The sequence below is a fragment of the Monocercomonoides exilis genome (genome assembly GCF_001643675.1).
Source record: "Monocercomonoides exilis strain PA203 chromosome Unknown scaffold61-464226, whole genome shotgun sequence".
In the NCBI taxonomy this organism is placed as follows: domain Eukaryota; phylum Preaxostyla; order Oxymonadida; family Polymastigidae; genus Monocercomonoides; species Monocercomonoides exilis.
The window spans coordinates 273375-299969 of record NW_027150606.1 but is presented as its reverse complement, the minus strand read 5'-3'; the positions used below and the strand labels follow the sequence as shown (position 1 = coordinate 299969).

Genomic DNA, 26595 nt, shown 5'->3' with positions numbered 1-26595 from the left:
TTGTAAATTTAACATTCTTTTTCTATTTTTCTATTCAACAGGATTCAATAGCAAGCAACCTCCTTTCCTCCAACTTCCCCACCTTCACTCCATTATCTTCCTCACTTCCACAGTATGGCTCCAGTTCTTCTGTGTCTTCGCTCCATCCATCGACAATTCGTGCCACCTTCTCCTCTCCTCTTGTCGATCCCTGCGAATACACAGTCGTGGAAGAACACACTCCCTTCATGCTCTCTCAGATCCTTTCCCATCTGCTTCTCTTTGATCCTCCCATCCGAACACGCTACTTCCGCCCAGAAGACTCGCTCTTGCTTTCCATCGGCCCAGTGCAAGACAAAGAAGGCAACGGACTTCCTGACAGAAGCTACTGGAAATACGAGTTCGGAACATATCCATCGTTTGATGAGTGGGATGCGAGGCTGAAGGAGAAAATGAGCAGAACAGAGAAGAAAGAGCAGGTTGTGGTGAGTGCTCAGCCGCCGGATGAGTTCGTGAAGAATGCACCGTATCAGACAGCTGCTTGTTTCATTCAGAGAGACAAAGCAGCATCAGGAAGCCCGCTTTCTTCGATCTCTTTGTCATCTTCTGTTGTATCGTCAACGTCTTCGCTGACTTCAACGCATTCTTCATCAAAGTCTCAACAACATTCTGGTTCCTCAAAGCGAAGTCAGACGCCTTCACAGTCACCAGCACTTGAATCAGGAGCAGAAGAAGGCAAAGATTCCTCCGCAATTTCTGTGTCTTCTTCATCCAACACATTCACTTTGCCTCCTCTTCCGCTGACTGAAGACGCGATTCAATCAGGAAAAGCGCTTCGCCCTCTTCCTCTCATTCCGTCTGCCCATCCACCGCATCCGCCTTGCACAGACATGGAAAAGCCGTGGCTTGTGGAGCAGTTTGCTTCGTTTGCACAGCCCAGGCAGAAAGTGATGGTGAAGGCAGCAATGGACAGAGTGGGAAGCTCATTGGAGATCAGAATCACTGGTATACATGAAAGAGGACATGTGTTTTCGATGAGCAGAAGATGTATTGTTCCGATGGTGCAGGCGCCATTCAAACTGCTTACTGCACACGACGCTTTGTCTGCTCTTGCTTCTTCTGCTTCTTCGTTGACAAGCGCTGCAGATTCAGAAGGAGGCTCCTTTGAGGGATATGATTCATACAGTTCTCTTCTCTCCTCTCTTCTTCTTTTGCCCTCTCAAATTCCTTTCACCGCTTCTGCTGCTTCTTCTCAAGCTGTCCAAAACTATCTATCTTCTTTGGATGAAATCTCACACAGTGTTCCATTGGGTGCTGTCAACATGAGCTATGCAACAGCACTTCAATCGCTGATAGAAGCACACAAACAGATAGCTCCATCGTCTTCCATTTTTGCTCCTTTTGCTCCTCCTTCGCCTTCAACGACAGTCCCATCATTTTCTTCTTCTTCTGATGCTGCAGACAAAGCAAAAAGTGGACAGAGCGGTGGGAAAACAGAAAATGAAGGAGAGCCAATGACAACAATTGCAATCAGCTCCAAACTGTCTTCAGACAACAATGATGCTATTCTTTCTTCATCTGCAGCAGCTCCTGCTTCTTCAGCAATAAATCGAATGCGAATGAGCAGAAACAGTCTACTGAACATGTCTGCCGCATCAATATCAGCCACACCATCACGTCCTTCCACTCCAACTTCTTCCTCTTCCTCCTCTTTTGGTTCAGATAAGTACCAACTTTATTCACCATCGCCATTTTCAGAGTATTCACCTCTGATTGTGTCAGTGATGAACCAATATTTCTCTTCTGCTTCGACTCGCCTTGCTGTTTATTTGTGCGAAGAAGCACAGCAAATTCTTGACAGAATCAGCAATCAAATAGGTCCATCAAAACCTTTGACACAAAAGCCTTATCGTGTCGATCAGTCAGAACAATCTGTCTCTGTGGACACTTCAAATGCTGATGATCAGGGTCATTCATCAATTGCTGTTTCATCATCTTCCTCTTCATCATCATCAACATCATCATCAACTCCGTCAACGACTTCTTCCTCTTCTCCATCTCCTGCTCCTCAGACGTCATCTCAACCTTCTTCCTCAACTCCTGTTATACCATCTTCTTCTTCAACTTCTTCTTCTTCTTCCACTCCTTCCACTTCATCATCTTCACTTCCTCGCATTGACGTTCCACCTTCCGTCCGTCCAGACACTCACGACTTAGTCAAATCAGGATTCGTCGCAAATCAGCTGTCACCAAACATGCTTCTGCCAAAAGTGCCTTTGAGCGATATCGATCTTCAGCTGCGACGCATTCTGCGTTCTGCTCTTCAGTCGATGTTTATTGCCACCATCCACCGCCCTCTCATTCCACACTCTCTGCGGGCAAAAGTGCAACCAATCAGAGAATCGCTTGCATTGACTGACGGAAGATATGGCTCTAATAGCGAAGGAAGTGGATATTCCGTCACACCTACTCCTTTCAATTCTTCATCACCAATTTCAATTCCAATGTCATCGTCATCGTCTTCTTCGGCTTCATCTTCCTCCTCCTCACCAATGCCAGTATTGCTTTCACCTATCTCTATCAGATCTGCAATGAATTCAGCATCGCCATACTTCCCTTCTTCTCCATTTGCTTCCAACTCCTCATCTTCTTCCTCATCAATGTCTTTCAACACAGACAATCCTCTTTCCAACAGTGCCCAACATCTTCCTCTTTTGTACACTTCTCCTCCATCTCATGTTGCCACCTTCAATGATAAGACAGCTGCGTCAATGAGATGCTTATCCCAACCTGGTCAGACGCTGCCATCTCCATCAACAGCTCAATCTGATCCATCTTCATTGAGCATGGGACATTATACCACTCTTGTCACATCCTCTCAAACATCCTCACCTGCAGTGAGCAATCCATCACAAGCACTCAACTTCGAAGTGACTTACTCAACACGAAGCGGACTTGTTGTTTCGATGAATAGCGACGACGGTACAATTCGTGTTGCGCGTTGTCCTCCCAGTGGAGAAGGAAGCACGATCTTCGGAAGAGGCATTGGCGAAATGCTAATGAAAGCGAAAAACGAGGAAGAGACACTGAAATTGGTGAAGAGAAAGGAGAAAGAGTGTGAGCTTTTTGTTCAAGCTGCGAGGGAAATGGCGTGCGAGAAGGGAAAAGAAGGTATATTGATGTACAGAAAGGGAGAAATGGTGCATGGAATACAGAAAAAGCAAGAGAGTTCAGAAGAAACAGAAGGAGAAGGAACAGGCAATGATATGGATGAAGAAAATGATGCCTTTGGATTTGGAGGAAGCGAAAAGGAAGTAAAAAGTGACAATCTACAGACACCAAAGAAAAAGAGATCGAGAATTGCAAAAAGAGGAAAAGAGGGAGAAGCTGATGATTCGAAAGAAGATGGTTCAAAATCTCCGATTGAAAAGAAGAGCAAATCGGGAACAAGAAGAATAAAGTCTGCTAAAAAAGGGAAAGACACAAAGAAAGGCAAAGATCGCGCACAACATGGACAAAATGGAAAAGGAGAGGAAGAAAGCGAAACCGACACAGTGATTGATGAGTTTGCTCCTCTTCGATTCAGTACAACCGATGTCGAAGCAATCACGGAAGAAGAAGCAGAAGTGTTCCGAAGATGTTTTGCAAAAGAAATTCATACAATTTTGAAGGATAACAACCTTTTGGGCTCATTGGAAGAACCCGATTTCTGTTTGGAAGGAGACGAAATGGAGAGCAATGATGAATTTTGTGATAATAACAACAGCAACAACTGTTCCAGTAGTAGAAGAGAAAAGAGAGAAAGAACTGGAGATTTCAATCCGTTTCTTGAAGATCTTGTTGATGCTGATGATGAAGACAATAATAATGACCAAGACAAAACAGAATCCAAATGTAAAGACGAAGAAAATCTCGATCCAAAACGCAAAAGTCGAAAGCATACTGTCAACTGGGGAACACTCTCGAGGTTGCGCGATTGGAAACTGTCACCAGAAATGGAGATGACACTCAACAGAGAGCGAGCAGCCTCATTCACCCCTGCTTCATTCTCTGTCTTTGGCGAAGATGAAGAGGAAGACGCGAAGGGCAAAAGAGAGAAGGATGGAAGAAACTCAACGCCAATGTCTGTGCGATCAGGTGTACTTCCACCGCTCAGCAAATCTCCTCGCTCAGATTCTTCTCAGCCGAATTCGCAGCGCAATTCTGTCAGTCGCTCAAGCAGCTCTTTGTCCACAAGTTCACTTTCTCGCCCTGGTTCATCTTCGTCTTTGCCTCCTCCTTCATCATCTTCTTCATCATCATCTTCTTCCTCATCATCTTCTTCTCTCACAGCACCGTATGAAGTAGAGCGTATAATCAGAGGGATGGGTACAACAATTGTGCGTCTCAACACAGGCGCTGTGGCTATTCTGATGGCAAACGGAGATGTCTCATTGTGCAATGGAAACGAGTGGGTGTCTGTCAACAAGGAAGGAAAAAGAATTGCCAAGCCACTGTTTAGATTTCCTTTGTGGGAAGCAAAGAAGAAAGAAGAAAACGCTTTTGATAATTCAAAGCTTTCAAGAGATAACTCAATTAAGGCATTTGATGTTGAGGAAACCATCGATGAAACACAATTCAGAGCAGATGAATTCGAAGATGAAGAAAGCGAAAGAAACGCTTTGTTGTACAAATGCTTCGATGGAGTTGGTTTCCCTTCTGTCATCAGCATCGACGCAGTTGGAAGCGGTTTTTCATTCGATTCTGAGAAGTTATTGGAACATGACGAGAACAAAACAGAATTGGGAGGAGAGCAAATCCCAGAGCCAATGCCACAGACTCCATCCAGTCCACACTCAGACAATGTTTCACTTGCAACTCCGAGAACTCCAAGATCGCCTGTTCCTATGCGAAGCACATCTTCTTCTGCTGCATTTTCAACGTCTTCAGTCTCAAGTTCAATGATTGCTCAAAAGAATTCACCAGCTCCTTCTTGCACTCTCAGCCCATTCCTCCTTCCACCTTCGTTCCCAATCTGCGAGCATCTGCCTCCAATTTCATCTGTTACTTCGACAGATTCGCAGCTCAATGCAGAAGTCACCACGCGTGCTGATCATGTGATGGTCATCCAGCACAAAACAGGAGAAAGGCTGGTGCATCATGCAGATGGAACAAGAGTGTTCCATTCATTTGCTTTCTCTGAGGAAGATTTGCTGAAAAGAGATTATTCGAATGGGAACTCTTCAGCTCAGGGAGCAGGGAATGCAAATGACAGAAAAAGAGGAACGAGATCATCATCTACATTGTCTTCTTCTTCTAAACGTGGCTTTTCACAAAATGCACTCATGCAATTCGAACAAGAGACCGGAACAAAGGCACCCATCAAAGCTATTCTGTCTGTTGAGCATGCGAACTCACCAAGAGTGCTTATTTACCTTGTTCAGAAGCAGTTTGCATCGATTGTGGGGCATCAGAATCAACAAGAGCAGAAAGGAAGTGGAGGAGGAGCGAAAAGCAATGCCAACATCGGAGCATCTCTTATGACAACAACTTCATCTTCTGCTGCTGCCTCAGCGTCGAGTGAATGGATTCGTGATCGTGTTGTTGTTGCACTTCCTGATGGAGCTTCTCTCGAATGGCTGGCAAACGACCACAAAATCGTGCTGTCTAAGCCAGACAACACACACATTCACTACTCCTCTTCTGGTGTTGTATCTGTGTTTGTGGACTCTGCCATCCATCGCATTCCTCCAGCAACGGCGCTGTCTGGAAGATTGCCTCTTCTCTTCTTTAATGTTCTGGAAGGAACTTTGGCTGTTAGACCTTCAAAAAAGACTGCTCCCATTGCTCCTTCTTCAAGTTCCTCTTCTTCTCTTTCTTCCACACAACCACCAGTTTCTCCTTCATCTGCTTCAGCAACATCAACATTTGCCTCTTCCTCTTCATCATCATCATCATCTTCTTCTTCTTCTCCACCATCATCGTCCATTCCATCTGCTCCTGCACTTCCTTCACCTTCTTCTATTTCAGGCACAATGGCAACCTCAGCCACTTCATCTGCATCTCAACGACGAGTTCAAACTGCCCGTCGTGTTTATGTGACTTCCTTCTCTGGAATAAGCGGATGGATCAACGCCAAAAACTTACGTTCTGCAACACTTTCGACTCGTGTGCACGAAGCCTTTTTGCCTTCGTTGTTTGGCCAAGGCGTGGAAATGTGGGGTGGAATAGGCAGTTGTGGAGCAGTGTCTGCATCTGCCCTCAATGCAATGGGACTTCCTATTTCTCCTCTGCCCACATCATCGTTTTCTTCTTCGCATTCTTCCATTGTTGGACCTTCATCGTCACCCACAGCAGCACTTTCAAACTGCTCTCTTGTTGACTCAATCATGTCAGTGACTCCTGTTGAAGACAGAGATTCTGTTGAGTACATGGAACGGAAGCTGAAGGAGATGAAGCAGCTGAAAGATCATCTTGAACAGGAGGCTGCTGAAATTGCACGAAAGAACAAGAGAAAAGCGCTCCAGATGATGAAATCACGTCCTCTTCATTCGGGTTCTTCTCGACCATCGTCTCGCCCTTCGTCACACGCTACGCCAACAGGATTTTCTGATCCATCACCTTCTCTCTCAACAGAGGAGAGCATTCAATTGCCTTTGGATTCATTCCATGAATATCCGTTGAATGATGCAGAGGAAAGGAGAGAAAGAGGGGAAGACGGAAAAGGTGGATCGCAAAGGAACGATGAAGACGGAGAAAAGATTGGTGAGGGAGGTGATTATCAAGATAGAAGAGAAACAGCAGACACAAAATATGTGGAAGCTGAGCAGCCTGTGCCATTCGAGAGGCAGAGGTGGATTGCAAGATTAGGTGCACTTCATTACCATCAGCTGAGCAAAATAGCAGAATTAATAAAGAGGACAAGCCTTCCTGCTGTCACTACGAATTCTCCGGCTTCTTCCTCGTCTTCATCCTCATCAGGAATGGCAAACTCATCTTCAGCCAAATCCATTTCAACTGTGAGTGTTAATCCTTCATCGATTACTTCTCCTCTTGTCTCGTCTTCTGCTTCCTCTTCATCTGCATCTCCTTCCATTCTGCCTCGCATGTTTGTCATCAGAGCCGATCGCTCTGGGTTCGAGCTCCATCCACGAAAGGCTGTCACGCGGCTGTATCCGCGTCCAGGGGATATTGAGCAGTCCAATTCGATGGTGTTCACTACAGCCACTGCTGCCATCCCGCGCCATCTGCGTGCGATGGTCGATGCTGACAACGAAAAGAGAAGCGGAGGCGCTGACAGCTCAAGACCTTCACCTTCCACATCACCTTCTCCTCTTCATGCCACTTCACCTCTTCCTCCGCAGCTTGCAAATGAGTTCAAAACACTCAATTCGATTCTTTCGCAAGCTTCTGCTGCTTCCACGTCTTCGCTTTCATCTGCTTCGTCAACTGCCAGTGTGAATGCTCCGCTGGCACATGTTCTTGCCAACCTTCAGCCAGCTGATCCTGAAGTCACCCCTCTCAACTTTGACATCCTTTCTGCTGTGATTTGCGCTGAAGATCCACCAGCCTCGCAGAATCAGGCAAATCCGCAATATCCACTAAAAGCACAGGAAGACAATTCTGTATTGCCTGCTTCGTTGTTCGCGTCTTCAGGAACGCCTTCGAGTTTTGCATCTCGTTCTTCTCCAGACATTGCCATTCCTCCTGCTCTTTCTGAGCAAAACTCAGAGCTGCCTCTTCCATCGATATTCCAGCCAAGCTCATCAGCACCTCCATCCAATGCAGCATCTTCTTCTTCTCTTTCATCTGTTGCCACAACTTGCTCTTCGTCAGGCTTCGATTTCCCGCAGTTTGTTGATCTGTCTTCGCTCCGCCCGTCGCGTGTTCAAGAGCTTCTGATGCGCTCTGCCTATCCTCTTCCTGCCATCTCTGGCAACTCTTCAGTCGGAATGAATGCTGCCTTGCTTCAAATGATTTCTCCTGCGCTTCCTGTGAAGGATGTGATCTCGGCAGCTGGGCAGCAGCTTCTTGTTCCACCTGCAGAGAGTGTCGAAGAACAGAGTCAATCTTCTCCTCGAAATGGATTGTGGAACAATGTGAAAGAGATATTTATGCCAAATTCAGCATCATCTGCTTCTTCTTCAAGCACATCATCTCACATTACAGGAAATGGAACAAACTCATCTTCTTCTTTGTTCTCGTCTCCTTTGGCTCACTTCTCCACACGTGCAGTCACTCCACCGCCTTCTGATTCGCCAACGCAATCCTCCAATGCATCTCTCACACCTACTTCCACTGCAAATACTTCCTCGTCAGCCACTCCAACCACATCCACACCTCCTCCTCTGTCGTCATTAACAACCAATTCATCGGCCGTGGCAACTCTTTCTATCATTCCTTCGTTGCATTCACGTCACATTGGCTTCATTCCGCCTTCTTCCGTTCTTCCACCGGGTTCTCTCATTTCACCTTCTCGTGTGCCCGCATCGTATTTATGCACAACTGATCCTTACAGACAGCCATTTGCTGGCTTTCTTCAGATGACTGCGCGAAAGAGGAAAGCTAATGCTGAAGTTCGTGCTGATACGGCAGCTACCTCATCTTCCTCTTTGTTCAAACAGAAAGACGAGGAACGGATCGATCACGAAAAGAGCAATGATAAAGCTAAAGATGCAGCACTGAGAAAATCGGCATCGTATGGACAAACAAAACATGCATCTGAAACTTCAACTTTGAAGCATAATTCACAAGAGGTCACAACTTCTGGTCTTTCTGGAGCATCAGTAAGTTCTGAAAGCAATGGTGCCTCAAACCTCGTTCGTCAACCATCAAAGTCGCAGCCTATTGTGCTTCATCCAAATGCATTTGTTATTGAGCAGACCCCAGCACCACCACAAGCAATAGTCTTTTGCACCCCGATTGTTACATCCAATCAGAGTCTGACATCATCTGTTCATGACACGCACAATTCAAGCACACAAACAGCATCCAATCAGTCTCCTTCATCATCTTCTGCTTCTCAGGCAAGTCAAGCATTTTCTAATGATATTGATCTTCTTCCTCCTTCGGTCTCATTCCTTCACACTTCTGTTATTCCATGTTGTTGCAGACCGGACAGCTACTCTTGTTCTTGCAGACCTGTGCGATTCTTGGCAAAACAGTTCGGATCAAATTCTGCACTTTCTCCATATTCTTCTTCCTCCTCCTCTGCTTCATCAACTTCCAATCAGAACTCTTCTTCTTTATCAAACCAAGGCAGCCAGATGATGTCTGATTCGCCATCTCTTCTTCCATTGCAGTCTCATGCACCGTCTTCTCTCATAGTTCCTTCTTCTCCTTCTCTGTCTTCACCATTGCACAGTGCAATGCCTTCTCCTCGTGGAGTGGTTCTGTCTGATGCCGGCATCGGATTCAATTCTCCTCCTCCAGCTGCGATTCACGCTCGATCTCCTTCGTTTTCTGGAGCTTTATTTGGTGCATCTTCTTTGTCGACTTCGTCCTCTGCTCATCCAATCCACCATTCATCTCATCTTGGAGGAAGCAAAGTTCCTGCATCATCAATGGGAAGAGAGTCAGAAAAAGAGAAAAACGAAAGACAAGCAGCCTCTTCAACATTTTCTCCTGTTCAAGCAGTCGATCTTCCGCTTCCTGTTGGATTCAACACGCCAAACATGGCAATGTTCGACGGGCGTGCTTTGAGTCTCCAAGAAGGATCAGCCGGCGGAACCGCTTGTTTATCTTCCATCGGTCCAGCACCGACTCCACTGGGAATGAGCGCATTGTCCAAAGACGCTTCTCTTTCGTCTTCTTCTTCATCAAAATCGTCTTCGTCGTCTTCTGTGCAGCAGTCTCAGAACCCTTCTGTTCTGAACGTTCAGCCTCCTTCTTCTGCCTCTCTCAGACCGCCCTGGTGTGCCTATCATCCTGATCTTCTCCGCTATGAGCCAAGAACAATCAGAGGAGAATATCTTCCTTTGTATCTGAAGCAGATGAGTCTCTCTCACTCGAAACTTACAAGTATTGTCGATGGAACTTCTCCCATTCCTCCTCTCATTCATTCTCCTGTTGCTCCATCACAAGTCTCATCTCAGCCAAGTACGTCCTCATTCACTTCTAGCTCAAGCATATCTTCTGTCTTAACAACTGATGTTCCGCTCTCACCAAGAAGTCGATCTCCTCAACTGTTAGATCGCCAACGATTCGGAGATAGATTTGGAAGCCAATCGCCTCAGAACGATCCGTTTGAATCAGCAGTTGTGAATAGTTTGATAGATTCTGTTGCATCAACATCTTCGCAGTCCAATAACAATCTTTATTATTCTGCATCTCATCAATCTTCCCAAGCGTCAAACTCGTCGTCATCTTGCTCATGCAACGGTCAGAGTGTTCCACCGTCGCTCACGTTCTATCGCCAGTTTATCCAACATCCTGCTCCTTCTCCCCTTCTTCAACTTCTTATTTATGAGTATCTCACGTTGTGTAACTACCTTCTCGACGTTCGCTCTGAAAAAATGCTAAGCAAAATGCAGATTGCTCTCGCTCGTGCGCTAGAATCTGCTTGGAGTGCCTTTGCGCGTTCTGTCGAGTGGATCGTTGGAACAGTTCTTCATTCGAGAACAAAAGCTACTCTTCAACAGCACATTCTTTCTCTTCTGAATATTGTGGCACAACGTGGAAAAGATGATGAAGATGACTCTGAGGTTAAAGGAAATGGAAGCGGTGATGGGGCAAAGGAATCTCTTTCCAACGCGGTAAGTTCGGGTCTTTCTTCGTATCGCTCTTCGATGTCTTCTCAACGAGGAGTACGCAATTCCCAGCTCTCATTCCGGTCTTCAACTGGGAGCAGCAGCGGGTCAGTTGGCTCGTTTGATCTATCGGCTCTATCTTCGCAGCTAAGTTCATTATCCCTAACTCCTCACGCAATAAGAAATGATCCGTATTTCAGTGAAGCCATAACAACGCTTTTCCACAGCGATCCCGTTTTAAGAAGACTTGATGAAGAGGTGGCAGTACAGGAATGGGTTATCGTTCAGTTATTGGGCAGCGGATTCCGATCGCGTAATGTAATCCCATCTGGAAACATCACAGCCACGTCATTAGGAATTTGTGGAACTGGTGTTGCTTCTCTATCTAACCAACCTTTCTTCTCGTCCACTATTCGTCCATCTTTTTCATCTGTGTTTGTTGCTGCATCCTCTCCTCGCTCTGTTCCTTCTGCTTCTTTCTTCTCTCGTTTTGGTAGCTGGCTAAATGGCCCTACGACAGGAGGATGGAAAGGTGTTAGCCTGTCTTCCTATTCTTCATCTGCTTCGTCAAAAAGTCAATTGGAGAAGATTGCAACCAGAAGCGTAGCAGTTCTAAGGAAAGAGCGAGAACGAATGAGAAAGGAAAGCTTTGGAAGATTTATTGATCCTTCATTGAGAGTTTTCTCAGTGTTCAATGAGATATTAACTGATGCGGCTGTTTCCTCAAGCGCTGCATTTGCACAGATTGCTGTTGACGGATACGGTTCTTTCAGCGGAATGGCCGGCTTACCCAGGCCAGGTATGCCAATGGAACAGGCAATACCAATAGAAGCGAGTAATGGGAAGCGTGAAGCAACATCAAGAGGAATGAAGGGAAAAGCTGGGATTGTGACACGCGAGACAAACGGTGTGTTGAAGAAGACAAGCGGCACTGTGTCATCTCAAGTGCTATTTCATCAACAGGTTGTTGAAAAAAGAAGAAAGCAGGCTGAGACAAACATGATGAAAGCTGTAAAAGAAGAGGAAGATGGAAAAACGAAAACTGACGAAGCTTTACTCTACGAGCGGCCTGGAAATGGTAGGCACATTTCATTTTTCCATTCTTGTGAAGGGATAGAATTCCAGAAAGAAAAGCAAAAAGAAAAATCCCCTTCGCCTTCATCTTCACCTTCACTCCAATCAAATCACTCGAATTTTTCACAATCACAATCTTCAGGACAGAGGGCAACTTTATCTCATCAACAAGCCAGAGGTACAGCTCACTCAACTTCTTCATCTTCATCAATTCCTTTTGGATCAAGCGGATTTTATTCGCACTCTGCAAAGCATGCTTCGTCATTCAGCGGATCGATTAGTTCTGTGAAATCCAAACAATCTTCTCAGCAACTTCAAAAGAGTATGAAAGGGAGAATAGAAGACGAAGTGGAAAATGATGGAGATAGCATCTCCGACAGAGCATCGACAAGACGAAACACGGTGGATAGTGAAAATTTGGCTGATAATTCTGGGAAGGTTCTAAGTACGTCTGTTGTGGAAAGAGCTCGCATTGAAGAAGAACTGCGAGAATTGTCGATGGCAAATGTGCACTCTGCAGATATCTCTTTAACACCTCGCGATTCAACTTTATCATTGCAACCGCAGGCGAGGCCTTTTTCTTCAGATTCTTCATTCAGACCAAGTGGCACAAGCATGAAAGATTTAAGTTTAAAACCTGGAACTGCATCTAATGCTTTATCATTTTCTCTTTCTCCGTTTCATCAATATAGACAGCAGATTTCTTCTGTCATGAATGAAAATAAACTACTTTCAACTCCGCGCAGTTCAGGATATGTAAATCAAGGTACTTTTTCTGCGCAATCGAGAGCAGCTTCCGCTGGACGCTCGAATTATCTTCAAAGATCTTCAACTGCTGGCTCGGCTGCATCTTTTACTTTCACAAGGGATAGTCGATCATTAAGAAATGTTGATACTGTATCAAATAATATGAATCTTGCAACAGTCTCTCCCACTTCTTCCAGAGGCTTATCGTTCAGTTCAAAATCTTTATTTAGTCCAACAGCAGCATCCAAATCCAAAAAGATACCGTATTCTCCGCAAACATTTCGTTCCACAACAAATTACGCTGCTTCATCTACAGTTATGGATGAAGAGCCTTTTAATAAGGTGAAATTAGAAGAATCTCAAACAATTTCAAGGCTGCAGAAACCGTTCACTCCTTCATCTTCTCGTGTTGAAAAGGTGTTGATGACACTCCGCGCACAGCAGCAGATTGAGCAGTTACAGATGGAGAATGAATTTGATTCGCAGAGAACATTCAATAGCAAAGAAGGAAATGCAAGAGCAAGATATCCTGAAGGCTCTGTTACAGATAGAAGTAAAAGATTAAGCAGTCCGAGAAGCAAATATTCAAGAAAGGAAGGACTTATTTCACCATTTTCTGCAATGCAGGCAAAAAGCGAGCCAAATTGTGAATGGCTTTGTGTCGATGGACTTATTTCACGTGATATAAGAACATCTTCTACCGGATCAGCAGTTTTGAAAGCAAAGGCTGAACGAGGTTTTGTTGGCGTACCAAACGTGTTGCATTTCGGAGAGTTGAGCGGAAATGGAATATTTTCAATGAAAGGTGCCATCAAAAATTGCGGAGAAGATAGTGAACGGTTTTTTGTTCAGCCACTTGAAATAAGCAAGTCATGTTTTCATATTGTGTGTATTCCGCAATTGGTTGCTCCAGGATTGACTGTGGAACTCACTGTAGAATGCAATAGTTCTATTGCTTGTAAGAATGCTTTGATGCCTATGTCTCATTCAAATAGTTCGAGCTTTTCAAGCTCTTCTTTTAGATCAGAGTTCGTAAATGGATCTGCCACTCTCGTCACGGAGCAGACTTTCATAAAAGTTAGTGACATTGTGCGAATTACAACTCCAAAAAATATACTAACGATTCCTATCTCGGCTGAAATTTATCCAAAACGAAGTATTCAAGATTGCATTCTCAGCGAAGGTGTTTTGATTCTTGGGATGACTGAAAATGATTATTTTGAAAAAGAAGAAGAAAACTAATGAACAAAGCAATGTTTGCTCATTCAAAGATATAAATGAACGATATCTTTGTGTGTTAAAAATAACAAAAAATGTAATTTCATTTTTTAAAAATTTGTTTGTAATTTAATTTATTTTTCTTCAAAGGTTGCAAGTTCAAATAATTAAATAAAATATACAAGTGGTTTTTCAAAGATTCTTTTTTGAAAAGATCATTCAATTTTTGTCATGTAATTTTTGGCAATAAGACATTGTATGTAATTTTGTTTTTAATTTCTAAATTTTATCTCACGCAACATTTTTGAGAACTTTTCGTAATTCAATAATTTTTTTCTATATTGTTTTGCTAAAAATGTTAGACTTGCAATGATATGAAATCAGAATAAGTTTGGAACAAATCGTGATTTATGTCAAAAAAGCAAAAATTTAGCCCCAAATAAATTCGTTTCAGAAGAAAATAAATTTGCATCCTAATTACAAAATCAATTTCTCTTTCTATATGAACAAAAACATAAATATAAATACATATTAAAATATAAATATAAATACATATTAAAATACATAAAGAAAAAGCAAAGCGTAAGTTAATATCTAAATAACAAAACACTTTGTACATAAACGAATTGAAATGCGAAATAAACATGTGAAATCAATTGGTATTTTGAATACATTCAAAAACTTTGTGCAACAAAACAAAAAACTCCACATTTCACTCAAACGATCCTTTTGCCAAAAGCACTTAAAAATATATTCTTTTTTATTGTTCATTGCATCCATCAACGCAACACTCTCTCATTGAAAGAGTATTTTCACTAAAAAAATACAAACATTACTTGAAAAAGAAAATTCAATCATTTCGCAATTTCATCAAACTCTTCATTGAATCCAACGCTCCTTTTCAAAATCCATCACCATTTTATTAAAATTAACTGCCTCAAATTTTTAACAAGCAAAACAGAAAAAGACAAAATTTTCAATTATTTTTCCCAGTGAGCATAAGTGCACATTTCAATCCATTCTCATGCTGTCCATTATCTCCAAAGAAAAAAAGATTGTTCCCTTTTAATTTTCTTTCGCCTGCATTGTTTTCGAATTTTCTATCTTTCAGAAGCAGATTCACAATTTGTTTTGAATTCCTTTTCTGGATATTTCCTCATCTGCTTCTTTAAAAATATTCCACAAGACTCTCGCAGCTCGAGATGTTATCTTTGCTCTCCTCATATAAAATTGCATCCGTCATCGTCATCACCGCTGCTTCTCCTGGGAAATGCCCAAACAATTCCCGCTTCACCCACATCAATGTCACCCTTTCCCCTCGTTCTGCCCTCCGGCATCCCTTCACCATCTCATGCATCCCACTTGCCTCACTCTCCCCTCCACATGGCCTTTCCCCATTCACTATCTTCTGCCCTGCCACCTCCGCCTCATACTCCCCAAACGGAACTTTGAGTGTCAGACACTCCCACAACATCATCCCAATCGAGAACACAACTGTCTTCTTCGTTGCATGCTTCTTTGTGCCATTCAGCAATTCAGGTGCCTTCCACCTCAAACACTCATTCCTGTTATCTTCTTCATCTTCAAACGCTGATGAGGGCAGAGAATCTCTTTCATCACCATCATCACTGGTAGATGTCACAACTGTTGATGAAGATATTGAAGATGAGTCTGAATCTGAAGAAGAGCAGTCAGAGTGGAGGGCAATGCAGATCACCATATGCTCTGAGAACAGCACAATGTGCGGGCTAAGATTGGACAATGACTGAAGTGGATTGTTCATTTCATCAAACGAGTGGAGAGCAAGATTCGCAACCCAGAATAGGATTTGGGCAGCTGTCATCTCCCTCTCCTGCAGAGTGCCAATTGCCATCTCCTTCTTCTCGTTCCTTCCATGAAGAAGCATGAACAGTGAATCCCTCAAATCCACAATCAATTTCTCATGAGGCGAGGAGCAGGCCATCGCATCCACCAGATTCGACATCGATGATGTTGTTGGGCACAGGTCCTCCCCTCGAACAAATGTTGTGTTTGTATCTGAAGTGTCTGTGGTTGAAGTGGAAGAAATGGACGGAGATGGTGTTCTTTTCCTTGTCTCTTCTTCTTCAACCTTTTCTAATGCCCATTCTGGGATCTTGTCAGAATCTCTTCCAAGAATGTATTCGGTTGAGCCACTCTCAGAAAGAAGATGCTCTGATGACTCTGAATGTTCCATATTCGTGTCATATATTCTCTTCTTCATTCTCTCATCGTTCTTCTTCTCAGCTTCCCTCTCTGCTCTCCTCCACTGCTCCTCCGGTGACATCTCCATCGTCACCATCTCAAATGCTTTCGGATCCTTTCTGATGTTATCGTTCACAATCTCCTTGTATTTTTGCGCTTCTTCTTTTGCCCTTCTCCATCGAATAGTTGCCACGATTGACGCAACAAGAACAACCAAGAACAGCACAGCAAATATCACAATCACAATCAATGCCCATGATGATTTTCCTTCTTTCCCTCCTTCGGAAATTCTTTCATCATCTTTTTGTTTTGTTTCGCTTGTATTCTTCAAAATGAATGAATGAGTTGATGAAGGAGATTCGGCATTTCCAAACAAAATATGCACACTCACTTCTATTTCATCTCCACAGCTGCTAATGAGATCCTTTGTCACACTCCCTTCAATTTCTCTCTCTGACAAGAATCCATTTGTATCAAAATCATGTTTTTCAATCTCTTTCTCTTCTCCTTTCCTCTTCGTAATTGAAAAGGACAGATTGCATGGAATAAGAAGCAATCCTTTGAATGTCAGCTTCATTCTATCTGTCTCTTCTTTTGCTTCCACACTCTCCAGCACAGGAATGAAGAATGATGAATCTCTCTCAGAAACAATCCCACCCAATGTGCATCCTTCATTCAGAATCCAAAGTGAAGAATTATCCTTCACCCCATCTCCACCTTTCAAACTCATCATATTCGATGTTCCGGAATCGGAACAGATGATATTTCTTCTCAATGATGAATATCCTTCAATTGATGGATTATTGTTTGAGAAATTCCCTGCTTCAATTATCACACTTCCTCCATTCATTGTTATTCCACCTTCTGATGAATTGGTAATTGTTGTATCCTTCATCAACACCTCACAATTTTCAAAACTGACAATGGAGCCATTCCACGAGCAGATGTCTGCATCTCCGTTGAAACCATTCTCCTTTTCACTTACAGTTGTGCTTCCCAGAAATGTGCACGAATCAATCTTCACATTTCCACACTTCACCAGAGTCACAACACTCCCCTTCTCATTTTCCACAGATCTCCCTCTAATCGTGCATGACTCCATCTGAACTGACGAAACTGATGAACAACTCACTCCTGCCTCACAAGTTTCTTCTTCATCCATTTTCGATATTGAACTATTCCTCACAGCCAGATTCCCCTCGCATTGCCTCACAACATTTTTCCTGCATTCCATTTCTGTGAAGTCGCAAGATGAAATTGTGAATGAGCTGTGCTCCATTTCAAATATTGCTTCAGAAAATGATAGCCCACAAATACTGCATCCGCCTATGAATCCTTCTCCTGCAGTTATATGGATTAAGCAGAATGAAACAACACACAATGTTGCCGAAGATTCCAAAATTCCAAAGACACAATTTTCCACACTCACACTGTCATTAACAACAGATATAAACACCGAGTACCCATTCAGCATCCGTTCTCCAAATTCAAATCTCACCAATGACAGAACCACATACTCTGTAACCTCAATCACACACTCCCTTGTCTGCTCCATCCCATTCACCACCTCCACTCTTGCTGTGCTCTTTGATCGCGACTCAAGCGTCATGTTCTTCAGACTCACTTCTCCCTCTATCACCGATACCTCATCAACAAGCATCACACTCATCAACTCATTCGTCAGATGCTGCACTCCATATCCCACACTCACACACGGCAATTTTGCTGTTCCACACTGCCGAATATCCTTCCCTTTCTTTTCATCCAACGAAGACACCACAATCATATCGCTCTCATATATCGTGATGAAATCCATCAGATCCGTGTCCAGCACATGGTCTGTTGCGTCACATCCGAAGATCGCATTCCTCCTCGAGTAATCGCTCTCTCTCAGAGAGAACCGGAACTGAGTCTCATTGATCTGCTGACTGATGTTCACACACCGCACATATATATCATTCCCCACCCCAGCCGTGTTCCCCTTCAACACCATCCTCTCAAACACAAATTCCAGCTTCCCTCCTAAATCTGTTCCAATATACACCCCTCCTCCTCTCCCCTGACTCGAACAGCTGCACCTCATCATTGTTGTGTCTCTCACTCTCAGCGCTCCTCCTTCCCTCAGCCATACAAACATAACTCCCCCACCAATGCTTGCTTCTGCTTTGCAATCAACAAACTCGCATCCACTCACTTCCACATCCACCCCATTCACATTCTCTGCCCCTGCTCCTCCTCCTGTTGCACCAACATGGATAACGCTTCCTCCATTGTCTCCTCTCGATATAGTGCTCAACGAAGAGTCATTCAATTCCAGTTTGCCTCTTTCGTTTGCTCTGCCCAACCCATCAGCAATCTCAAACAGACACCCTCTCCTTATTTCTGTTGCAAGAAGGCTCAACCCTTCGCACTTGCATCGGCACTCTTCAAAAATCACAAATACACCCTTTTCGATCACCGATGCTTCCATTTCCAACCCTTCCACATTCAATTCTCCCTTCCTCATCTCCACAAAACTGCATCCAGCCACATCACCATTCACATCCCTCATCTCAACTCCACACTTCTTAACTTCTAATCTCCCTTCCTCGTTCACAATCACGCAGTTTGAAAAACTGTCAAATTGTGCTCTTATCACAAAGTGAATCAATTCCACTTCCAATCTTTCTCTGTTCACAAAATATCCTCCTGTCCTGCCACTCTGTTTTCCGACAATTATCACTTTCCCTTTCAACTGTTCTCCTGCGTCACTTCCATATGATCCAATCCTGAGCATTGAAACATCATATTCATCAGCAACTGTTGTTTCTCCACTTATTGCAATCTCCATCCCACTTTCATTTCTCTCAATATGGCTCATTCCGCTCCAGAACGACTGGCATGGCTCAGCCTCACTTCCACAGCGCTTCACATCTGCTCCACTCGATGACACATGGATCGCACTGCTCTTGTACAACACCAAGAAACGCAGCAGATCTGTATCGACAAACTGATCATCACTCCCCATAAACTCCTTTCCATTGGTGCTCGTTTGCTCATAGCTAAACAGAAATGAATGCTCTGTTACTGTGCTGTTCAAACACGAACTCACAACAAAAACGTTTTCTCCTGCAAACGCCTTGTTCTTCTCAAATATCATGTTTTCAAACACAAATGGCTCGTCAGCTGTTGATTCCGCGCAGTCCACATACATTCCTCCTCCCTTTCCTTCCTCCACTGAACATACACATCCTATTAATTTCGTCTTCTTTACGATGAGCTGATCAATTGCTCCAAAATTCACTTTTATTGCTCCTCCTTGCTTGCTATTTGATGTTTCCATCGACTCAAATGTGCATCCATCAATGGTTGCGGCTGACAAAAATACAAGTGGAGGTGTGCTAAATAAAAAGTTTCCAAACGTGCAGTTCTCTATCCCAACCATCCCTCCTTTTGCTTCAATCAAGCAATACCCAATTGCTAAATTTCCTTTCACGGATTCAACACACTGGAATGTACAGTTTTTGAAACTAAACTCTGCAAAGGATGCTGCTTCTGGATCCAGTAAAACCAAGCAGACTCTCTCTGGTGCGAATGCTGAGGGAATAACAAATGAAATGCCACTGAAAGAAGCATCTGCTGATGCCAAAAACACTTCATCCCCCTCGACTGCTTCCAGATCTGCCTCAAAGTGGATAATACAGTTTTTTTCATCACTTGACGAAACAATTCTCAGCAAAGACACACAAAACGTGTCGCGGACACTCATTGTCCCCTCAAGCACCATCTGCTTCATCCCTGATGCTGACCAATTCACATGCTGAAACCCAGACCAGAAAGTGTTGCATGGCATCTCTGCTCTTCCACACCCTGCAATATCAATGCCTGTCTGGCTGCACACGGCAACGGTTCCTGAGCAATACTCAAATAAAAACAGTCCAAGATCCGCTACAAACCCATTAAAAGCTCCGTTGTCAGTTCCTTCCATAAACGCAATCTGCCTCCCATCTGCATCAAACATCTCAATCTGTAGTCTCTCCGCTTTCACTGACTTGTTCAGCTCTTCGCACTCCACAAACACATCTCTTCCTGCAAACGCAATGTTCTCTCTAAATTCGAGACCAGACAGTTCTATGTCACTCTCCACATCATCCTTCAACCTCAGATAAATCCCTCCTCCTCTTCCACATCTTTCATTCACAATACATCTTTTGAATCCTGCATTCTTTATTGCAACTCTCCTTCTCCCCCCAACCTCACAGTGAATACATGCCCCATCTCCTGAATCAGATGAGCATCCTTCAAATTTTGTTCCCTCCAAAATTTCCACAGTGGATGCGTTTTTTGCCTCTATCAGCCCTCCGCTCCCCATTTCACATCCTGTTATCGTTGTTTCATTCACGCACACGTTTGCTCCTTCTTGACACAAAATCATGCTGTTCTCTTTTCCCTTCACATCTTCCACAAAACATCCCACCATCACCACACTTCCCGATGTTATCTTGCACAGTCCTCCTCTTCCAACAAACTCAATCGCTCCCACAGTCGAGTTCTCAATCTGCACACTGCTCCCTCCCCCACAAACAATCCACCTCGAGCACTCAGCCTGAGTTCCATTCTTGCTCCCAAATTCACATCCCACAATCCACACTCGCCCCACATTTCCCACAATCACATCATCATGTTCTTCTCCACTTCCATAAAGTGTGAACATAATGTTCTGGAAAGTCAGCCACGTTGATTGTGTTCCAGATTTAAGTACCACACGCCCTGCTTCTTCAACAATAAGCTCAGATTTCAACTCTTCCCCTCGGATCGTCAACTTTGCATCTGCTCTCTCAATCAAGCTCACAAGTTTCGCTTTGTTCTGGATGTGCAGGATTGTTTTCGCATCTCCCAGCTTCCCATATCCATATCCCAGTTCGTTGCAGGGGTTCACACTCGATCCGCATCCTTCAACCTCTCTCCCCAATTCTTCATCCACGTAGATAATATCCTCATCCAGCGGAAACAGAAACCTCAACAGAGTCATGTTCATCCGTTCATCCCCTGGATCCACCACCCACTTTCGTCTCTCCTCTTCTTCCTTTGATGCGCTCCCACTCCACAGCAGAGGATCAACCATTTCTCTCGGCGATGGACAAACCAGATACACGTCCTTCCCGTATTTCGCGTCGTTCTCTTCAAGAATCAATCCCTTCATCGAATATCTCTGATCCTTGTCTTCCAGTGTCAGATGCACCCCTCCTCCATTCCCTTCAAGTGCTGGTACTTTGCTCTCACGCACCTCGTTTGAGTCAAACACAAACTCTCCTCCTTTCTCCACAACCATCTTCACGCTTCCTCCCCCAGATCCAGACGAAGAGCATCCCATCGTCTTGAGCACACACCCCTTCATCTCCACTCTTTGCCCGCTTCCAACCACTCCAGCCACCCCTCCTCCATCCCCACCCTCTCTCTTGACTCCGCTCATGTTGCACTCTGTCATCACCAATCCACTTCCTCTTTCCAAGTACATTCCACAATGGTTTTCAAACGTAGCCTCCTTCACAGAAGAGTTCATCACCTCCACCTTCGCACCACCTTTCATCACTACCAGCCCTCCCACACCTTTCATCTTTATTTCTTCCATCACAAGCCCATTCACATTTCCCAGAACCTCTGCTCCACTCATCTCAATCACACCTGCACCTGTAAATTCAGCCCTTCTTATCACCATCCCTCTCACTTTCACACTCCCTCCCACACTCTTCACTATCCAATATCTGCATCCCTGTACAGATGCCTCCATCTTCATCTCCATCTCTTCAAGCGTCAGCGATGCTGACTTGCTCAAAAACAGGCACTCTCTCGCCACAGGCTCAAACACTGATGGTAGCACGAGAGCCATCTTTTCCAGCTGCACGTTGCTCCGTATTTCAATCAGCCCACTTCCTTCTCCGCCGCCTCCTCCTCCTTCAACTCTAACTTCGCCTCCCTCATTTTGAGCACAAATCTCAAAACTTTGTTCATCAAGCACAATCCGGTCTCTGAAACTGAATGTATTCTGCAGTAATACATTCGCCTTCTCGCCTCTGAACCGCCATTCCCCCATATACCCAATTGTCTTGCATGCAAACCACTCATTCCCGCACATCGGATAATCTATCCCACTTTCTCCTCCCACATATCCCTTCCCTTCCAACATTGCCACAAACACAGCCAACGGAACCAACACTGACTCTTCTTCATCATATCCAACAAACTCATTCAACCTCTCCTTTTCTAATGGTATCTCCACATTCAACTTTGATTTCTCAATATCACTCCACAACTTGTATCCCTTCGCAAATATGTTTTTCCCACAATAAGCATCACATCTCTCAAACACTATCTCTGAAAAAGAAACTGGAAATCCTCTTCCACACTCAACGTATATTCCTCCTCCTTTCCCAAAAGCTGTTGTCTCTGCCTTGCATCCATCAATCATGCACTTCATCACTTCAACCCATCCTAATCCCTCCACAACGAATTTCATTGCCCCTCCTTCACCGCTCCCCTCAGACACAACATCAGAAATGTTGCATTCTTCCATCTCAAGACCAACTTCAATCCTCGATCCAAAAAGTGCTACACAATCATTTGCGGGTATTGTCACACTTGTAAATGAGCTGTTTCTTATTTCAATAGACCGATTGTTTCCTCTCTCCTCCTCTGCAGCAATGGGGATTAAGCTCAGACTGAATAATGGCTGGGATGACTTCATGTGCTCAATCCTCACCCAATTCAAGCTCAGCACGTTCCCTTCAGTACAGATCAAGTTATATTCAATCTCCTCAGCCTCCCCACTTTTCATCCCCATCCAGCAGTCCTCAATCCTCAATTCTCCTCCCGCAGTCCATGAATAGAACACAGCATTCGTCCCATTCCCAAGTTGAGCAGGCAATTTAATATCCAGCTTGCGAATTCTTGTCACTCCCTGAGATCTCATCATCTTCCCACTCACCCTTTCCACAACACCAATCACATCCATTTCTGCTCTCCTTTCACCTTCTCCCCGAATATCCACATCGCTCAGATCAATTTCCCTTCCCATCGTCACACTCCCTTTCACAACCACTTGTTTCTCTTCTTTTGATCCCAGCCTCATCAGACAATAATCAGCACTCTTGCACGGATATTCATCAAACCCGCAAACTGCTATATCTTTTCCTCCCTCCCCTGACACATATATCTTCGATCCCACCTCTTTGAAATACAAGATCAGTGGAATGCTCTCGCTCCGATCAGATCCATTGAATCCTCGCATCGAATCCAACTCTATCCCTTCCATTTCAACTGCAAACGGAAGTGTGCTGTTGCTCATGCTCACAATCAGATTCGGTGACACAACAAACAAGTTATTTCCTTCCTTCGCAGCATTCGGATTCTCTCCTGTGAACTGTGGTGCTGCAACCACAAAGGGAGCACTCGCTTCCACAACGTCCAGATACATCCCTCCTCCATACCCCCTTTTCTCTCCACTCGGTGCTCTGCACCCCTTCAATGTGCAAAATCCAATTTCCACCTTTCTTGTTGCAGTAACCCTCCCCCAGATTCCTCCTCCTCCTGCTCCATCCTCTTCAACAACACTTTCCTCAAATTCACTTTCTGAAACCACAACAGCTGTCTCTCTTGTGCTCTGACCATCCTCCACACAAACACTCCCTCCGCTTCCGCTTGTGCGACTCACACTCGTGAATGTGCAGTTCTTCACATTCACATCAACCCCATCTCCACACCTCACAACACTCCCATCCCTCATCCTTATCTGCTCAAACACCGAGTCATTCACTTTCAAACAGCAACTTCCATCATTGCTGCTCTTGCTTCTGCTCCCTCCTTCTGCAACCAGCGTAGATGCTTCCCCAAATTCAATTGCTGATATCCCCATCTCTGATATTTCCACCTGCCCTCCAACCACTTTCACAAAGCTCAGCCCAACCACACCAACGCTTCCCTTCATCCCACACTTGCTCATACTCAGAACCCCACTTCGACACACCACCACTGCCTGATACACCCCCATTCCATCTCCCACGCACACACTCAAATCCCCAATCCATGCTTTCACACTCGTCTCCACAACTCCTTCCTGCTCCCCATTTCCACTGCTCTCCACTTCCACTTGTGTTTCTGGTTCGCTTCCTGTAATGTTCCATTCGTAACTGTTTACACTCAGCTCTTCACTCAAAACAAACGGTGAGTGGATCTTGATGAATCGATTCTTCTCAGAAAACCACACTTTAATCGCATGTTTTATCGATGAGCATGGTGCCTCCTCAAATCCACACCTGCTGAAATCCACTCCATCTTCTCCCCCGACATGCCCAAAACTTGTTGTGTTCGTCCACAGAAACACCACAAGCGGTACACTCGCTCCCTCATCCATTATCGAGCTCTCTCTCCCTCTCAGCTCTTCCAAATCAGATTGCACAAGATCAAACCCAATCGAATTTCTGTTGATCAGCCCACTCAGCTGCTCTGCATTCACAAACAAGCTTTTCCCTTTTGCTGCTATGCATCCAACGAACTGGATCCTCTTCAGCACAAACGAATCTGCCCCATCCCCAACATTAATATAAGCCCCTCCTCCGCACCCACCTTTCCCTGTACTCTCATTCACCATTGCCTCACACTCCCTCATCCTCACACCCTTGCTCACATCACTCGTATTCCCCATCTCAAACATGCCTCCTCTCTCCAATTCCACCCACACCCCTCCCCCATTTCCTCCACAGCTCTTGCATTTGTCGAATGATATGTTGTTCAATGATAGCTCCTCTCCGCTCTTCACATTCACTTCAAGCACTGCACCATCCCCAATTGTCCGAGTAATCGAATGAAACTCAACTGCTTCAACAGATATCACTGTTGGTGATGAAAATGATATCAATTGCTTTGTGCTCCTGAAATTCCTGAATCCGACAAAGCGGAAAGTCGCCAAACCCTGTTCCACAACAATCATCGATTTGGTAAATGGGACCGAATCCTCCTCTTTTGAGCGGGCCTCGCAATCGCTCAGCTCCATTTTTCCATTTCCACTCATCCCAGCAACTGACGAGCCAGGGTCTGACTCTGAACTCGAGTGGACAACTGTGAAATGTTCAATCGCCAACGTTCCTGTTGTCACTTCAAACAGCGCTTTTCCATTGCCTGTTCCACAAGAGATCAGCGTTGATGTTTCCACATTCCCTCCATTCATGTTCACATTCATGTCAAGCACAGGAAGACAATCATGTGAATATGCCCCCTCACTCACAATCAGCCACTGACCATCCTTTCTCTGAAGCACTCCTTTTCCGATCGTCTGGCAAGGAATCACTTCACATCCACAACCACTTCGACTGTCATCCCCAAGCACTGATGAAACATGCACAAAAAGATCTTCGATTGGTGGATTTGGAAGCCATTCGGTGTGATTTATTCCTCCAATCATCACCCGAACTGATTGTGTGCTCAATGAAAATGATGATATAAACGATTCCTTCACCACTTTGTTGATATAATAAGAGCCATTCCACGATCCTATATCACATCCCCCATCTTCCATTTTGACTGTGTTGTTATCAAATAAACAATAATGAATACAAACAAAACCTATTGAAGAACCTTCTTCTCCCCACACAAACGATAAAGTTCCACAATAAAAGTTGCTAACACATGAAGAAAACTTGCATTCAGAAAATATTGCTTTGTTGTTTCTAACGTACACACCCGCACCAGCACCATAATTACTTGCGGTACATTCTCGAACAAGACTGTTTGTAAATATCGAATAATTCGTAACAAAATACAAAAAAATGCCTGAATAATGCATGCTACTGCATCCAACAACGTTACAACTTTGAATTTGTTGATCACCATATGAAGCTAATTTTAGAGCACCACTTGCATACTTCGAAGAGCAATTTGTGTAATTGCATCCTCTGGACTTGTGATAACCATTTCCTTCATGGTACACTGCGGCTCCATACGAGTTTCCTTCAGTTGCGAATGTACTTATATTTCTAAATACACAGCTGTCAATTGTTAATGTTGCTGTTTTCTCTGCATATATAGCCAAGCCCACTTCTGTTTGGCTTGTCAGATCAGAAAAAACGATAGACGAAGCAACAACATCGCCAGACGAATAAGAGTTTCTTGATCCATTCGCCGGTGTGTGTGTTATCGTGCAACGCTCAAATGATGAATTCTTCATTTTCAATGTTTCTTCTGTAGGAACAATCACTGCTCCATATTGTGGATTGTCGCATCCCACTAATTCACTGTTCTCAACTTCGCATTTCACCCATTTCATCTGGCTTTGGGGCAACGTAACTTTTCTTTTTTGTTTCATACATTGAGACACATTCATGAAATAGCATTCATGAATGTTGACATTCCCTGCCGAGCCCTGAACCAAGCATGATGAAGAAAAAGCAATGCTTATCTGCCTCAATGTGCTCTTCACAAAAGACACTTTAAGAGTGCTTTCATCTCCATCTTGTGCATTGTCCACAAATGCTTGGATTGGTCGAGAAAGGCCAGTTGGCGAAGCACTTATATTTTCAAAATAGATTTCTCCTCCTCTGGCCACAAACGCTGACACTTCTGATTGCGAGTCAAAATCAATCAAGACAGACTTCAT

General features: G+C 44.2%; 2 protein-coding genes across 2 annotated transcripts in view; one reads left to right on the top strand and one right to left on the bottom strand.

The window, feature by feature from the left end:
• MONOS_106 (uncharacterized protein) overlaps window positions 1–14219 on the top strand; it is a gene marked incomplete at its 5' end in the record, with an annotated part of 21560 nt that extends 7341 nt beyond the window's left edge. Inside the window, 2 exons of the mRNA XM_067863061.1 lie at window positions 42–14001; window positions 14055–14219. Of these exons, the coding sequence (XP_067719566.1) occupies window positions 42–13769 (13728 nt within the window). The 3' untranslated portion in view covers window positions 13770–14001; window positions 14055–14219. The remainder of the gene's footprint in view (window positions 1–41; window positions 14002–14054) is intronic.
• Window positions 14075–26595, bottom strand: MONOS_107 (uncharacterized protein; the record flags this gene model as incomplete). The annotated part of the gene is made up of 3 exons (XM_067863171.1): window positions 14075–25523; window positions 25683–25726; window positions 25865–26595. 3 exons carry the CDS (start codon window positions 26593–26595, stop codon window positions 14914–14916), a joined length of 11385 nt encoding a protein of 3794 aa, XP_067719565.1. The 3' UTR covers window positions 14075–14913.